Here is an 18,454-nt window from a genome sequence, read left to right on the forward strand (position 1 = left end):
TTTTGTTTGTTTTTGTGTTAGCATAATGTCCAATGCCAGACATAGCACACGGGTAACGTGCATATGAATGGACTCCAATGGGACACTTTGAGACGCTGGTGGCAGCAGACATATCGGTCCTTTTTCAAGGGTGCACCGTCGTATTTAGGCCAGAAATCATACTATGTCCGCCGAGCTCATTAATAAAAGTTATACACTCAAAATATTCTATATTAGAGGGTTCTGAGAGCCATGGAACTGGGGAATTGAAGAAATCTGAGACTGAACCTCTGGGCCGGACTCAGGGCTTCCAATTCTGAGCAATTTGAATGCAATCGGGTCCAAAAGTGGCACTATTTGAGCCATTTTGCAGAGGGATGTTTTTTCAAAATGGCTTCTTTTCTGGACAGGGACATTTTCTTCATTTTAGGGGTGGTCTGCTTCTGGTGAAAATTTCTTAAAAATTCATTGGTCAACCCTCCGAAAATTGAAAGGAAAATGAAAGGGGGCATGTGAAACATCATTTTCTGTGCAGCCTGAACACCTGTGAGAGTTGTATTTTTTAAATATTTTGTGAAGTATGGGGATTTATCATTGCTGTCTATGGGAATTTATTTGTAGTGGTGCACCCTCAGGGTATTGCACGTGCTCAGAGCTGTGCACGCACGCATAGACCAATGCGCGCATGCTCAGAACTAGTAAAAAGGACCGGAATGTTGGTCACCACCAAGCGCCTCAAAGTCTCCCATTCAGACAGTGAACGCCAACTTTCACGCTCAGACCCTCACAGCCATACAGTACAGATGTACAGAAAGTATACTTTCGATTCCATTAGACGCTTCACTCGTCTCGATGGCGGAGATGCCTGCTTTCTGCATTGTATGGCGCCAACAAGCTGTCCTATTAATGTGTAGGCAAGCAGAGGACATAAGAAATTAAATGACAGCTCGATAGACGGACAGAAAGCCCGCCCTACAAACAGTCCGATCAACCGATCGACAGAGAGACAGCCAGCCCGACAGACAGACAAATTTGCCAAATCTTACCAGCTTTAGATGGATTCATCGCAGGAGTCTTCACTGCTGTCACTGCTGTCCACTGTCGCTGCTGTCCTCGTCACTGGTGAAGCCTTCTGCGAGTTAACAAAAAGCACTGAAATCCATCAATTAAAATACATATACATGTACAGGTATGCGGCAGTCTGCTTGGCGTTGGGGTGGGGGAATGTTAGATGTGATTGGCAAAAGTTTAACATTATTTTCGGAGTTATTTGCGCAAGTGCAATTTATCGGGATCCTTTTCGCCCCTTCTTTCTCGGTATTGTTCTGTTCTTCCTTCTTTGGGGGCGGGGCGTTATTGGGAAGAAAGAAAAATCTACCAGGCAGTGTCTGATGCCCTACAAAGTGTGGGTCGTTTGGTTGAGGTACTTTGAAGTCAAGCGTTGGGTAGATTGGACACGGGAAGCATGGTTTGAGTACAGGGTGCCCTTACCTCCAGTTTTTTTTAGCATTATTGACTCATCTCCTTATTTTCCACATTTATTGGTAAACCTTGTAATTCATTCAAATATATTAATTAAAGTCGTATCGGTTACTTAGATAAACGTGTCCCCCACTAATTGTTATCTGAAGCAGTCTGCTTAACCTTTATTTTGGGGGGACCATACATAAATAATTATTGCAGTCTCTATTTTTTCTGAAGTCAGGCAAAGCGGATAGGTCTACTCAGCTTTAGAAAAATCGGAAAGTGGAAAGATATTGGACATCATTTGGAGTGCTGTTATAAGGGAACTCCCTACTTGGCCCATGGATCCCCTTTACATCAATAATTATGCTAAAAGTAAAGGATCTTCATTTTATGAAACTTTCTTCTGAATTGCAGAAAACTACTTGACATCCCTTCCTGGCTAATGTTGCTGAAAATGCAGATTTCGAACAAAAAGAGCTTTCCGTTATTCACCGTAAACCCATTGAGTCCGAAAATGGTCCTCCAAGTTACTCCTTAACAAACGAGACTGTAGTTACGCAACTTCAAGCCAGTAATCTATACCACCGTCTTTATCGTCTCTGTAGGCTGCCTCCGTGGGGGTATTTACTGGTAGGTTTGGTACCAGCGTTGCAATTTTCATGTTGAGCCATCTCTCCTGAAGAAACTAATTAAAAACAGAAAGTTTTCTCTCATCATGACACCTGTTTTTACTATAGTGAGAAAATTGCTTGGATTTGTCCTGAGATTTTATCTGGTTTCCATGTATCCAGTAGAAATGTCCCAAATGTTTTGTTTTCCTATCTTTGCTGCCATTCAAGTGACGTGATGCATTTTTCATGCTGCGGGTCTGGCTTTCTGATTGATTTTATCGATCTCTTGTAGTATTACGCTACGTCTCGTTGTCTAGGGCTGTACCGCTGACTTTACTTGCGATGTTTTAATGACGTAGTAAAGTGTCCATTGTACCCACCGGAGTAAGCTTGTGACTTTTTTCGCAAGCTCTCGGACAAGCACTGCGCATACAGTGTTTATTAATATATACGTTGGGTAAGGGCAAAAACCCATTATATAAATGTCCATCGTACGTTGGTTGATTTTATTGGCTTGGCCTATATTGCAAACACCAATTAGCCTCTTATGTGTAAAATATCTTAAGTGATAGAGCATGACATTGATTTTCTTTACTTTCTAAAGATAACACTTCAGATGAGATTTACAGATAGGCAGCTGCTGCCAGAGGGCGGTCATTTTACGCACATTATTTGCACCTGTCGTATAAAGCAATACACAAATTCCGTCGAATGATACCTGTACTTTGAAATTAGAAACCTTAGAATGCACGGTCAATGTTTGGAGACGAAATCACTTTCAAATGACATATATGTATTTTATGAACGTACGGTAGAGAAGTAGTCTAATCAGTCAAAAATTGCATGCATGCGATTTTTATATTTAGACCACCACGTAAAACTATGTTATGTGACTGTGGACCATTCTTCCCCTTCCAAACACCCACCCACATCCTCCAAGGGACAACAAGGATGAATCAACTCATAGCAAAGGAACAAACATGCAATATAGACCAACTGGAGTCATTATTGGGTGCAGTGCTTTCAAGTTTTGACCTTCCCTGCACACGCATTCCATCGAGGTGTTTCTTGTGTTTAAATTTGATGTGTAATGGAATCAATTATTCATTTCCATAGATAACAGGTTTCTAAGTTGCGCCTTTGTTGTACTGTCCATTGAGAGCCCATCTTTGTTTGAAGACGGATTAAGCAAAGTGACTTTCTGTGCTAACGATCAATGTAGCTGAGAGACCGAGTTGCCGTATAGACCTCTGCTAAATACAGTGACTATTGTGAACGTGTGCCTCTGTGTTCACAGTTAGACTTTCTCTTGTAGTGTCAGTGTTTGGATCATTATGATCAAAAACAAAACATATCCAAGTTATTGACTAAAATAAGAACACAAGTGTATGTTGAAATAAGCGTCTAAAATCGGACGCAGGAAAGACGCCATGGGATTGCACGGGGCGATTGTGGTACTTGTACTCATTGTCGTCGCGAATATTGCTGCCGCGTCACCCTTACATCTGCAAAAGTTGTCCACTTATAACAGTGTGAACCAGCAACAGGGACGCTCTAGCGTCGACATCGGATTAGAGATCCACAAAATGCACGTTAGGCAGGGCATCATTGCCTCCAATTCCGAGCAGCATGGCAGTGGAGAAAATGACCTCGATGAAGCCAGTGAAGTCAAGAGGTTTCCAGGATTATTTGACGACACCGACATAGGAGAAACGCTGACAGGACAGGAGCTGGAAACTGATGACAGGCCAGATAAGGACTTGGATCTGGAGCTACAGTACCACTCGTTGACACTCCAGCTTCAGAAGCTCAGTTCATCTGAGGCTTCGGATTCAGTGGACTTAGAAAACGAACTCATAACTCTTGAGAAGTCTTCTGGAAAGCGTTTCCAAAAGAAGCCGAAGCTGTCTCACACTGACACTGTTTTGTCCCCTCCCACGGTCAGTACAACTGAAGAGGATCTATCGGGGCAGCTTCAACACGAAGGTGAAAATATGGATGCACAGTTGCTTAACGATTTTGACATAACCGATGAAAGCAGCGGCTCTGGGAAGTCTGCCAGTGGAGACGGCTGCTTAGACGACTATCCATCGCTTGAAACCAACAACAATATGGATTTTTCCGAACTGAGACACCCTGGGGATAGTCTGAATATTCCCAAACATTCTCTTTTTGGTAAAGGTTCCTCGGATGTTGTGATAAGTGGGTCAGGATATTTTTCCGCTTTAACCAGAGCTGATGACGGTTCAGTGTATGAGGATATTACGCTTAGCGGTGTGCCGCAGCCTGGTAGCAAGACCCGGAAAGAAAAAGCCTTTTCAACGGAACAAACTAAAGACCAACAAAATGCTGAGGTTATGAGTGAGTTGGGCTTAGCCGAAATTGCCAAAGTACAAGAAAAGAAGACAAATACGGATCTGTCAGTGGATGAGAGGTTGGAGTTGGAGCTAGAGGGATTGAGTCTTGTGGTCGGTAGTATCACATCAGTAGATAGCAACCAAGTGGAAAATGATGCGTCACTCGAATTAACCACAGGTATGCACAAAAATATTCATTCCAGCAAACGACCTTATCTCAATGTCATCCTTCTTAGAAATGTCTTGACCTTAAAGCAACATCAACGATGTTCATTATCCCTCATAAGAGACCGAACAATCCGTAAGGTTTATGTTTTCAATACGCAGCGCATAAAACTACATGGGCAACACAAGCGGATCCATGAGTGGGCGCCCCTGCCAATTTTGGGGATTGGAAGGGTGGAGCCTTGTCTTTATCCTGTTTCCTCTCAACTGCTTGATTAAGAAAATGAAACCAAGTGTCCAAATATACGCCCCGCTCGTATTGTCGGGTTTTACCTTCATTGCAGTCCTCCTTTTTTGTAAATGATGGATCCTTTAAAAGAATCACAACAAATCACGAGTAACATGATTTGACTCGTTAAAGACGCTCTTTCTTTTCACTGATTTCATTGACAACACTGACAATATTGTAGCCAGCATTTCCCACTATTTTACCACCAGCTACAAATCCGGATTCAGTAGAGGTCAGTCTCTCTCGAGGATATGACATACCTCCTCTAATATCATCGGTGAGGACCGTGAATCCAAACAGGCAGGACATTGGGTGCCTTGGCAATCAGTTTACCTGTAGCAGTGGGTCACAGTGTCTACGTATCGAAAACGTGTGTGATTTAGTCCAAGACTGTGAAGATGGATCAGACGAAGACCCTTTCTTATGTGGTGAGTAGATTAGAAAACTACTACATTTTCCACCATGCCATCTAGCCTTCTTAATTATTCTCGAGTCCCTATACTACATGAACTCCAATCCAGTGCTGGACACAAACCTTTACCTTGTCTTTCAGAGTGATCAGATCTGATGCGGAACAAGGTTGGGGGAGCTGAGGGCATTACAGCAGGTGGTAGTCTAAAAAGGATGTTTAGTTGTTTTCTTCAGGTCATGGGACTGATCCTTTTATTTTATTCATTAACAGTGTCATCAAGAAAATGCGTTGCAGAGTTTTTTAAATGTGGTTCCAGTGCCCAGTGTATCAGCCAAGCGAACAGGTGTGATGGAATTTACGATTGCTCAAATGGGGAAGACGAAAAAGACTGTTGTGAGTACTAATACTACAAGTTTTCCAAACTCAATTCATCAGAAAAATATTCAAATTCTTTTTTATGAAGTACGCATTTAGGCAGTTTTGCTCAGACTGCTTCAGGTCTTTGGATGACTTATTGATGTTCTGGCGTTCAGTTTTGTTTATTAAATACGGTTTGATTTTATCCGACAAGGATCATAAACACAGTCGTTGGAATTCATCTTGTTAGACTCGCATAAAATAATTAAATAACAAATACATGTACTTTTAAAATCACAGATATACACATAAAAACAATAAACTTACTTAACAATTTTCGAATGTCTACCATACTGATTTACTGCCAACACGTTACTGTTAAGAATAAAAAGAACAGAATAGAATAAAAAGAAGGAAAAGTCAGAGTGCGAGTCAACAGGTCACCATCGACCAGCGCCACGATGCAATCACCAAGTGTATCCACTAAACACGATTTTAGACACCAGGAGGATACACTATGAATGGAACCAAGTCACTTTCGAGATATTTTCAGACAAACTGATGATTTTCATCCCATTTCATATCTTTTTTTCATTCCTTTCGCTTCTCTCTTTCCCCTCCTACCCCGCGTTGCCCACGAATTCAAATGCAATTACTTGTATTTTAATTTTGTTCCTCTTGTTCACATGTACATTATTAATCCTCATCGACACTGGGGGATGGTTTTCTTTACCTAGGAATGATTTTCAATGAAAAGGCATATTTTTTAAATGTGGGGATACTCAGGCCGATTAACAGCTTCTTCAGTTGAGAATACTACACAGCTCTATTCGAAACTAACGCACGAGTATACTTTGCCATTCCAGGGACCTGCGAGGATTGCAACGGTAAAATGCATCATCTGACAGTGGAGGATTTATGTGACAGCGTGAAGGATTGTGCAGATGGCTCAGATGAGATCAAACAAAGGTATACCCACTTCCGCCATGTAGAATTTAAGGCGTAATTCGAGTCTTGGGAGAGCAGTGGCGGCATATCATTTTCCGAAACCCGTGTATATTCGATCTGTCACATCGTAAAATTATTCTGATGGCATATTATTTGCAGGCATAAGTCTCACTTTAGTCCGACTAACCGATCAACCGGCTACTGAAACTTCAGACAAAGAAGTAGTACAATTCAGATTTGTTTCTATTTCGTCTTGATTTTGTAAAATTTGTCAACTGTGGTGATTAACGTTGTGCAGCGAAAGCAAATTTACCACTTACAGTTATAAGACGAATTGGAATGTTACAAATCTGACTTACAATACTGAGTCTTCGTTGATGGCCATCGTTGGTGTTTTAAACTGAACTTGTAATAGAGCCTTTTGACCCCTGATGCCGCGCTTCCCGAAGCCTTGAATAGGAAATAAACTTGCAAAAAAATTAGAATTGCAACCATTATAGTTTATATATTTTTCAAGAGAATCACCTTCGTAAAATGGTTTTATAGGCCCTACGTATTTAGTATTTATATTAATTTAGGAAAACCGATAAACTGCCTGACGTGGAAGATAAAGGTCCTACCAAAACGCAACCTCTCGCTTCCGAAAATCTGAAGTACATAACGAGTGCAACTCAGTGTATAGATGAAAAGTTACAAATAATTTTGTTTTGGTCTTTATCTTAAAATCAAAACTGAAACATAAGGCGAGCACTCTGATTAACAGGGTTTTTTTTACGAAATTCATGAAAAGAATCTAACGCATCATCAACGTTTTGCTGATAAGAGCTAGGAAAAGACTAGATACTAACCCGTGAAACCTGGTCTGCTATTTTTCTCAAGACTCTTAGAGGGTTCATGCTTGGACTCTGTTTCTGCATCAATTGAAAAAGGAAATCCCAAACACAATGATAAAATTGGAAAATGAATAGCATAAATGGGTCGGATTCGAACCAGGGTCTATAGATCTGTAGTTCAAATCACTACCAACTAAGCTATCGAAGCGACGTAATGGATTCGCGTTTTTGAAATATCTTAAATGGTGTATTGCATTGTCCCCTCTTCATGAATCATTTGTCACCCCAGCTACTGAAAAAAAGTAGCGCACCAGGTTTCACGGGCTAGTATTAAGTCGCTTCCTAAGAGCTACTCCCAGGCCAACCCGACTAAATCTAGACCCCATCGGCTGTAGGTAAATCTTCGGAACGTGACACACTCTCGTTCTCACGTGAGGGCATGATGTGAAACAAACGTGCAAAAATCAGAAGACCTATTGTCTACGACAATGTCCGATGTGAAAGGTTGTGAATGATTTTTTTAACCAAGTCCAACTGACTTCTTTACATTTTACTAACAGAACACACAAATAATATTCAAAGATGACTGTTTCTTGAGATGGTTTCAGTTGGAAATTATTCTTCCAAAATTTAAAGAATGTGATAAGGCGATCCAATGTGAAATCCCTATTTGCGGGCTGCGCGAGGGTTTTAGTTACCTGATGCGCGCGATAGCTGCTGTTCCAGAGCTGTCAACTCGCTTAACACTTACTGCGTTAAGCGAACAACTTTTTAATTTAGCTTTTTAACTTATTCATCGAAAAATAGCCATCGAAAGACGTGGATACAAAATCGGACGACCCCGTTTGAATGTTAAGGAAACATTCGTTTTGAAAATAATCAGCTACGGATGTAAATGACCATGTGCCATTGCTCTCGTAAAAGACGCGGTGACATTCGCGTATAAACCTGAATGTTGCATTTTTAGAGTACATAATTCGGTATCCATTCTGATTTTGAATGTTCTGCAAGCACGCACATGGATTTACAATGCCTGCGGCGCCCAGGACGGCATCAAATTTTCTCCACGCAGAGAATGAGAAGTTAGCCCTCTAGTTTTTTATATATAGCTCTATGAGGAAAAATCAAAATCTTGTAGCGCTTTTGTACGGCTATTTGCATATCTGCGTCTGTATTCTAAAACGATAGTCAACAAAGCCTATACGCAAACAACCTGCGCACGATCAGCAAATGAGCGTTTCATTTTGCTCTGCGCCAAAAAATACAAATGCGTGTGCTGCATATGAATTTTGCCTTGACGTGTTAATCGGATTTTATTGGTACCCAATGCGTACAACAGGCTACAGAGCCGTCAATTCACTAAACACTGACTAAGTTAAGGAAACGACTTTTCAGTCTTCGAAAGACAGCCACCGAAAGACATGCATACGAAATTAGACGACCTTGCCCTCACGTTAGGGAATCATTCGTTTCAAACTAATCAGCTGTGGGTGTAAATAACATGTGCCATTGCTATGCACCTGTGCGTCTTAATTCAAAAGACGCACTGACGCTCATGTGTGTTGCAGGCCTACTTGCGCGTGGCATTTAGAATGCATAATTCGATATTCATTTTATCCGATTTCGAATGTTCTACAAGCACACACATGGATTCAAAATGTCTCCGCCCAGGACGGCGTCAATTTTTTTCCGCGCAGAGAATTAAAAGTTAGCGCTCTAGTTGTTACATATGGTTTTATGGCAATAACATACAGAATGATGTAGTGCGTCTTTATCCCGTATACCACACGGCCTTCGGCGTCGTGATATCCGCTCCAAGCGGGAGCAAAAGGGTGCGTGTTTTTCAATGACGGTTCTTTGGTACGAACCCGCCGCGTAGGCGGGCCAAGTTATGCGCGTTTGGCGCAAGGCGCGCTGAATACACGCAACGAATTTACACTGGAATGTAAAGCCTGGTTTCCATATCGACGTAAGAGACGCAAAGAGGAACGCAATCAAGACGCAAACTGCAACGCGGACATTGAGACATATCAATAGGAAATATCACCGACAACGGAGTCACTGAACGCAAACCAAACGTTTCGTTTTCTTGTAATATTTTAAGTCAGGGTACACCCTTTCTTAAAAAATATGCTGCTCAAGATATTTCATCCTGTACATTCTGAGGAAAGTGTACCTCAAAATTGGGGAATTTTGCCTCATTAAATAGATTTAAGCACCGCGCATCGTCTAGCTCGTCATGTGGTCGCGAGTTTTCTCGAGAAAAGCGCCTGCGGGGGTAATAACAATCCGTAACACGCATGGAACCAAGGTCGCACATGTGTTTGCACTGGGGCCGCTCACAGTTGCACATCCCTGGGTAGATGATCCGCGGTTCAACTTTGCCGACTGTCTGCGTCGAATAGCCGTGGTATCCCCATGCAAACACGAATGCTGGCATGACCAGCGTGCAACGATTTCCCTCTCACTTTATAGTTCCATGAATTTTGACCATTTTCTCCGTAATTCTTAAAAATTACACCCCAGTAATTAACTTAACAGCTGACGGTCAATGAAATGCATGAAACTGGAGTAGAGGTTTGGCATCATGATGAGGTACGCGAAAAATCACGGAGATTCAGATGCCGTTTTGTTTCAATTTTGGGGTGGAATGACGTCACGCACCGTCTCTTTCGTTCGTGGCTGGTCTTCACGTCTGGCGTTACGAACGACCATACGGAAACCAGGCTTAATAGTCTTTGCGTGTGCGCCGAACGCATGATACAGGAACCCGGTTGGAAAACTGCTCATCAGCCTTTCTTTTTTGGCAAGTGAGGGTGCACTTCAACACAGGGTGGATAAGGGAGTAAGTAACGGGACACAGACGCGCTACATTATTCTGTGTCCCACTTGCACTCGTGTGATAGGAACCTTAGTCTTTGCCCAAGACGTCAGTGATCGATAGTTGCTTTATTTCTGTTGAAGAGCGCCCTCGCACAACTAGTTTTTACTTACTCTCACTGGTGCACACTTTAATTATGAGTCGTTAGGGGGCGCACTATGCACGGTCTGCGTTATCAAGCACCAACGTCTTGAAATCAAGACTATAGGAACCTATACACACGAACGCGCCACCTTTGAATTTACAGTAAAATGAGTAAGTGAGTGAGTTAGTTAGTTAGTTAGTAAGTTAGCTAAGCTGGGAAATAAGCAAGCGTTGTATTTTCCTTACAAAAATAATTGCTGTCTCCCTCAGGTGTCAGATGCCTTGTTCTCCTGGCTATCGCAAGTGCAAAGATGGCTTACAATGCGTGAAAGAAGAACTATTCTGTAATGGTGTGCATAGTTGTCACGACATGTCCGATGAGGTGGACTGTGGTAAGTAAATTGGCATGTGATATTTCAGACGATACATTAAATTCATACTGAGAGTTTTACACAAGTCATACCACTTGCACGCTATGAACTATTCATACACCTCACAATAAATGAAAAATATTTACAAGGAAGATTAAGTTTCTCCCCCCGAGGGTTTTTTTCTATTTATAAAAGTATACTTACAGTATTGTAAGTACAGTTCATTTATGTTTTCGCAAGCACAGTAACTGTCGTTTGCATTTATGCTAATCATTGCGTACTCATGAGTGTTGCGGAAGATTGAAATGTTGAAAAATGAAAGCTGAAGTGGCCATAAAAAAGCGAGAGAAACGAAAAAGGGGCTACAAAAAATGAAAATCACCAATTTATTTGAAAATTCCTGGAAGTACGGGCGTTTCACAATAGTACGTCTCCAAGCGTTTGCAACGCGTTGACCAATCACTATGTGCGAAACCTGTCGACCCTTTCGAAAAAACGCCTGTATTGACCCCCTTCATGCACCGGTTATGGTAATCAGTTTGCTACTGTTGAATTCTCCCCCGGACAAAATCCTGCCTCCCACGTAAAAGTCCTGGCAACACCCATGCACATATATACGCGATTGATAGCGTACGCGATTAAGCCTATGCATCAGGTACACCTTAATTTTGTTTTGCTTTCGAGTACATAGGCAACATTTTGTTGTACACAGACCTGAACCCTGAAGGCACCTATCGATATGTACGTGTTTTGGTCCATTCTGTACCCCTCTCCAGTATCTTTGAGCGTTTTCGAAACGAGTGGCTTCGGCTTAGACTTTAGTTTCGCTGGTTTCAGTCAGAGCTTGAACATGTGGTGTCGAACGGTGCTTCAACATGGCTAGTACCAGCGACACCCAAAGTCATTGCCGAATCCACTTGTTTCGAAAACGCTCTCTGACAATACGGGCGATTCACAATAGTGCGCCTCCAAGAGTTTGCGACGCGTTGGCCAATCACAACGCGCAAAGTCCACCGACCCTTTCCAAACGCGCATTGGCCGAGTTCGGGCGGTTTGTTCCCATATGTTCACGAACAGCTCGATTTGTTATTCGTTGGTCGGCCGCTCGAACGCCGGGAACAAACAACCGGTTATCGCTGGTAGTTAGCGACAAGCAATATGCAACATGGCGGCGTCCATGTAGGCTACGTTATTCGAGAGTTGATGTTTGGATGGGCTGAATTCTTATCTCTATAAACAGGAACATTCATTTCTGTGTTACGGAAAATAATTAATGTTAATTTTGCAAAACTTCCCATTGTCTGTGACTTTGGAAGCCATCTCTCTACTTTTTGCAGCTGTTCAAAAATCAAAATCTCACGAGTTTTTCCGTGTGTTCCTGTAAAAGCCTGACGACGAGGTGGTGTGTGATCCTGTTCCGAGAACAGTCTTCTTGAGTCGTGTTCCCGCCGTTCGAGAGCGAGAACAAGAAACCCGTGTCAAGAACAGGCCGCCCGAACTCGCCCATTGAGTCAACAGGTTTTGAGCATTGTGATTGGCCAACGCGTTGCAAACTCTTGGAGGCGTTCTATTATGAATCGCCCGTATTTCAGTGAACACCCTCGAATATACAGCACGTGTAAAGCAACATACGTGCAGCTAAACACAGCATCGTGCGGGGGGAAATGTCAATACCAGATTATACGGGTCTTTCTATATCAAAGCTGCTAATTTCATTTTTGGGTGATTTTGCGTTTGAGATCGAACCAACAGTGACTGTCAAGTCTTCGACATGTTTGCGTGTGATGGTCTGTGCCATCCCATGGCAGCTTTGTGCGACTCAACATACGACTGCAGCAGTGGCATTGACGAGGACGGCTGCGTTAATGGTGAGGAATAATAATTATTCTAAACCGAGGCAAAATATACATTTTAACGAAGACATGATTCCTCGACTTTTTGTCACTTCCTAATCAGTTGGGACAAGGGAGAACGAAACGTATATCTTGAGCTCGTTTGCAGCGTATCTAGCTTTTGGTGGGGGAAATTCCAAAGCGAATGCGGCTTTAGGCGCATTCAAAATAATGTGGGGGGAGAGAAGATATCAAAAGTCTTACGGTCCCGACATGTTTGCTTTCGTGGTGTTGTTTTCTAAGGGTTTTGGTGCTAATATTTTTTAAACAAGTGTACCGATTGCTTTCTTTCTATACTCACCTATGAAGCATTATGAAAAAATCGTCGGGGGATACGCCACTGGGCGCACCAACCAGGGGTGTGGGGGAGCAGCATCCCAATAATTAATTCCAGTCGGCAAATGGAGCTTCCAAAATCCAAAACTGGTACATACACGATATGCTTTTGAAGTTGACATTTCTCGTGAAGCATGAAATGTAGCGTACCACGAATTTCCATTCAAGTAAATGACACAAGGTTAGGGAACAAGTTACAAGTTAGCAAAATGACTCTGGCTCTCCCTCCAAGGAAATGCCTTTGCTATACGCGACAAGAAGGCGATGTTGCAATGACACAATATTATAACTAGTAAAAGATGCTATCTGAAGATTGCATTATATTGATTCTTTTATGCGTGGTAACAGGTCTGCTTAGGCTACACTTCAGTCGCAGGTGAAATATGGAGCCCTTTGATTATCTTGCAACCGTTCCAAGCGGCCAGTTGCCTGACAAAACAGGAAATGATTAATGTACAAAATGAAGTGATCTGAGTTGCATGGGAGGGCTCCTCTCAAACCTTTGTCAATATGGCACCACCAAATATCTACCATGGGGCTTCACGCTCCTTGATATCATGCTAAATCATCATTCATAAATAAGTTAGCTATCATGTTGCTTGAGACCCTGTCAAGCGACTGGTCTTGAACGGTTGATAAAATCGTCTTTTGTCTTGGTTGCAAGACCTCTCCGCAGTTTTTTCCACGATCACGAACCATCACTGTTGGAGGGCGCTATCTCTAACAACCGCTCTTAGTCTTACATGAATGGAAGGTCAGAAGCGGACACAGGACCCACAGACATAGGCCAAAAATGGGTATTTTTATGTCTGTGACAGGACCTGAGTAAACGGCGCCCTGTGGTCTTAATTAATCCATTTCGACTAAAAGCAATGTACGAAGGTCCTGGAATCAAGACTGATATAGCACTAACTAGCTGATCTTTAACACTTAAAACAACACGAAGGAGACTGGCTATAGATACGGCAATCTCGTATACGCACAGGAAATTCACAATTGTAAAGTCTTCACAGAGCACTAAAAATTCCGCTTAGGTTAGGAACTAATAGCGAAAACGATTTAATGGGATTTTCTGAAGGAGCTGAACAAAGACAAAAAACCTGAGAGAAAATAATCACACCCCTGTACGCCCACACTTCTTGCCGTCAAGGTTATTTGTGTACATGTGTGCATAATTATGAATTTATTAGTGAAAAGGTCAATGAGCCCCGAGCTGGATCAAGAGAGGTCCTATTTTTCCTGGCAACGGCAGCTCCTTTGATGAGAACTGCACTTCGCTGGTTCACAGACGACTATAAAATACACGCGCTACGGGCGCGTGGCTACCAGCAAAATGACCACTCCCGGCCAAAGTAGCTCTTTTCAACCGATGAGGGGGTGCCCCTGCTCAAGCTGGATAGGGGTGCAGTCCGTCAAATCATTGGATTTTTGTGCGCCATCTGATTAATATTTTGTGATCCCACAGGTTTTGTTTTTCTTTTTTTAACAATAAGACGTGCCATAATCAGGAGGGATCATAGAAATAGTTCTATCCCGAATTTGGGACTGGTAGTCTCCAGTTCAGGGTATTTCTTTCACAAAAACTCCTAAACTGTGGGTCTATTTTAGATAGAGGTGGGCGGCTGCATTCAGAGCTGAGCGCATAGTTTTATTACTATTTTGGGGGTGTCTTTGGGGAAAGGTGAATTTAAAAAAATCGCGTGGCTAACCCCGATAAATTGAAACGAAAAATGAACTTCTGGCCATAATCTAGAATTTCCAGTGGAAAACTGGAGGCCAACCTCTTCCTGAGAGTCAACAGGCGGCGCTATTTCATCCGATTTTGCACTGTGGGAGCGCGTATTTGGTGCAGTGCAGCCATAGGGACGGGGACCAGTCCAGTTCTGTGCTACCCAAACGTTTATATGTCTGTGGTATACCTCATGGAAAACGCACTACGCGTGCGCTAATCTTCAAATAAGGAGACTGTTTGCAACTACTCACGAGAGGCACAAATGATAACATGGCAAGGGGGTGTTTGGCAAAAAACATAAATAATGAACAAATCGTTTCAAATTTATAACTTTTAATTTTGTTTTGGCTTTTGGACTCAAAAGGTTTTTAAGAGAAAGGAATCCATATGTGCCTGGACATTTAAAAGCGGCTCAATGCAATAAAGGACTTTATATTAATATCATTGAACCTTACAAAATAAATATTTATTTGTTTATAAGATGAAATAGTTTATGATAATACCCAGCTCTGTATACGGATGAAATTACGAAGTTTTTTATAAAAAAAAGAATAAATATGTGCCTGGACATTAAAGACTGACTCATAAGGGATTGGGCTATATCCACCCTTCAACGTCCATTCGGCTCTGGTCATTTAATTTGTGACTATTCTCCTGAGCCAGTTTTTAACGAACTTTTAAAACCGGTCAAGCACAATTCCACTCCCTTATTATTTTGCATTTGTCTTGTTGTCTCCAGTTAAATCGTATGCTCATAAGAAAACTTTTGCTTGTTTCGAACAGATCCTTAATGGTCCAATACGATGAGCTGACATCTGAGACAGGGAAGTGCATCTTTTCTTGTCATTCAAGTTTATTTTCCATGTTATCAATTCCAAAGGACTTACACATGTACATGTATATAGAAAACATAAATCTAGAGATTTTTTGAAGATTAATTTTGTTCATCGTATGTATTAGTCGTATTTTTGAGAGTCAAAGTTATGAAATTGCTGACGATGTGGCATGTGATGTCTTACGCGACAATTTGTCCTCACAGTCACGGTGAAACGGAAAAATTCGATCATGCATGGACAAAGTCTTTCCGTGACTTTGAATCAGGACCGGATCAGCTTTCAGCAAAAGAGCGTGTTGTTATATATTGTCCGTGAGGGGTACGTTCGGGCATTTTCTGGAAAATATTGAAAACTACATGTAATGCTTTTATTGGCCATTTAAGAATAAATACGGGCGATTCACAAGAGCGCGCCTCTAAACAGTGCTATTAAATCTGTACCTTGGAGCCTTTTTGGCTTTTATGCTAATGCATAATCATGAGAATCCTTTTCTCAGAAGTGGTTTCAGAAAGCAACTTTGAGGTTCCGAATATAAACGTGGAAACATGTAACGTGAAAACTGAACACTTTCCCTAATTTACAACACAACAGCACTAGTACTTGTCCGGAAAAGCTTGAACAGTTTTTAATGTTAAAACTGCACACTTCAGAACATTTAACTCCAAAAGGATTTCAACCATTTTTTATACATTGAAGAACAATATAAAGATGTGAGTCTCAGTATAATCCATTGCATGGATCCTTCAAGGAAACTTATAATTTCAGGTAATATAGGTTTTAGGTAATTTCGGAAAATTTGTAAATGAATCAGTAATAGCAGCATTCGTTTTGGAGCAAAATAGAACCAACATTCAAATACCCGTTTCTATTTAACAAATACCAGTCTCAATCAGGGTTCATTCAGTCATATAGAGTCAGCTTCAATTTCCTGATATTGCACAGGTTTAGAATGTTGACATTCATTTTTGCACGAAATTGAATGCACCTCTGCAATCCCGCATTCATCTTAATTTGAACTCAAGCTAATTCGGAAAATATGCAAGCCATTTCGCCTGTGTGTTATTTAAGGTGTACCTGATCAAGAACTAGAATTTGTTTGTATATAACAGAGGTTACATTCTTAGAGGTGTTTAGTTGATTGGTTAAATGTTTGAATGTTCATGATTGAAATAAACCATTCATGCTGTCAATGGAAACTACCGACCGGCGCTAAGGGAACATTCCTTTTTGTACTGCGTTTCAATCATAGAAACCTTAATTATTTTTATAGTTTGATAACAAACACACTATAAATAAAAGTGGGGTCATGATTTGTGTAACCTTGTATTCTAATTCTATCCTATCTATTCTATTCTAATCCTATTCTAATATTCTAATCAAATGGAACGTATGCTTTACGATTTTAAATTATAGCAAACGGAAATAAATACTCAATTCCAAAGAAACGGGGTAAAAGACAGATCTTCAGCGAATAAGAATTCACATTTTGTTGTAATTAGCAAGGAATAATTCAATCCGAAATCCCAGTCACGTATTTGTAACCTCTTTAATGAAACGTTATGCACATTTATTTATTTGAAGGATGCAAAGGAAGAAGAATGCTTGTTATTGCGAAAATCAAACCAGGTTTTTAGTCGTTTTCAAAATCTACGCTAAATTGAAATTTCATTTTACAAATTAGATTGTGCATATCGCATTTTCCAGAATTGGCCGGGGAAACCTATATTTTGGCCCAATTTACGGAGTTCATTATTTAGTCCTAGCTATAGTTTCATAGAAGCAGTTGTCAGTAGCTGAAGTGGAACGGCAATCGTTACAGCCCCCTAGCAATTTATAGATGCTGTGTGTGTACATTTGTTTGACGAAATACAGTCCAAACACCTGTTTTAATCCTTTGAATTAAATAAAAAAATGTTAAAAAATCAATGTCTGGCGTTGATTGCTACTGTTTTGTATAATGCGGGGGGGGGTACCTGACCTACGATCAGAGACGACAACAAATTACAGGTTCCGTTTTTTGTGGGTAAAGTCCATTGGCCTATCTGCTCTGAGAAGGAACCAAGGAGGGCGTGTTTTTAAATGAAATTGTAAGTCATTTGGTACAAACTCGCCACAGACATATAAACACATAGACCACCAGATCCTTTATGAAACTACAGGAGTATTTCGTGATCTGCACGGCGCCCGACTAAAATCAAAACTGTGGGCAAATTTACCCCTCGGTATAGGGAATTTACGCACAGTTCAAGAATTCCAGCCATAAAATTCTATGAAGCCATACTTTGATTGTAAAAAACACCCTTTCTTTACTTAATCTGGCCCATAGGGATTCGAAACAATGCGGTTGCAACATTTGAAAAGAATAGATGGCAGTACCGAAGAGCAAAAAAGGTGAACGTATTTTGGAAACTCATGTAATCAAATACTAGCAATGTAAATGCGTTGAGCGTAATGCACACTGGACACGCTGCCATCCGTCGCTTCGCTCATTGTTTGCCCATACTTTTCAAAATCACGGTTTTACGCGTAAGACCGGCGGTCTATGCGTTTATCTGTGCGTTTAGCTGGTTTACCCGCGACGCAGATTTACGCGTGCATGACGTGCAGGAGAATATAAGGCCATGAGCATGTAGCTTTTGAAATACGCGTGCGATTGACTTGACGTTAAGTATTCTGAATAACCAGTCAGCGTCATTTTCGAATTCTACACGACCAGGGGCTAGTGACCAAAGATTGTATAGCGCCGCGCAGCAGCGCCGCTGCGCGGCGCTATACAATCTTTGCTAGTGACTGGGGAAGGAACGTGCACGCAACCTATGGAGTCGAGATTGTGTTAACCATTGATCTCCATTATAATGGAGATCATTATAATCTCCATTATAATGGAGATCAACGGTGTTTACC

At 41.4% G+C, this 18,454-nt stretch overlaps 1 protein-coding gene across 1 annotated transcript; it reads left to right on the plus strand.

Moving 5' to 3' along the window:
* Nucleotides 1-138: 138 nt before the first annotated feature.
* On the plus strand, nucleotides 139-17,476 carry LOC110986465 (uncharacterized). The gene is made up of 7 exons (XM_022248353.2): nucleotides 139-4,592; nucleotides 5,078-5,296; nucleotides 5,551-5,673; nucleotides 6,504-6,606; nucleotides 10,654-10,775; nucleotides 12,494-12,622; nucleotides 15,498-17,476. Exons 1-7 carry the CDS (start codon nucleotides 3,488-3,490, stop codon nucleotides 15,503-15,505), a joined length of 1,809 nt encoding a protein of 602 aa, XP_022104045.2. The 5' UTR covers nucleotides 139-3,487; the 3' UTR covers nucleotides 15,506-17,476.
* The last annotated feature ends 978 nt before the right edge of the window (nucleotides 17,477-18,454 follow it).

Source organism: Acanthaster planci, linkage group LG03, assembly GCF_054643075.1.
Source record: "Acanthaster planci isolate LZ-2023a linkage group LG03, COTS_SCS, whole genome shotgun sequence".
Classification (NCBI taxonomy): Eukaryota; Metazoa; Echinodermata; class Asteroidea; order Valvatida; family Acanthasteridae; genus Acanthaster; species Acanthaster planci.

Excerpts from the sequence above, each read along its gene's own strand:
- LOC110986465 (XM_022248353.2), top strand. The coding sequence starts at position 3,488 with ATGGGATTGCACGGGGCGATTGTGGTACTTGTACTCATTGTCGTCGCG. Across the intron at positions 4,593-5,077 it reads GTCACTCGAATTAACCACAG|CTACAAATCCGGATTCAGTA; the intron begins GTATGCACAAAA and ends TTTTACCACCAG. Across the intron at positions 5,297-5,550 it reads CGAAGACCCTTTCTTATGTG|TGTCATCAAGAAAATGCGTT; the intron begins GTGAGTAGATTA and ends ATTCATTAACAG.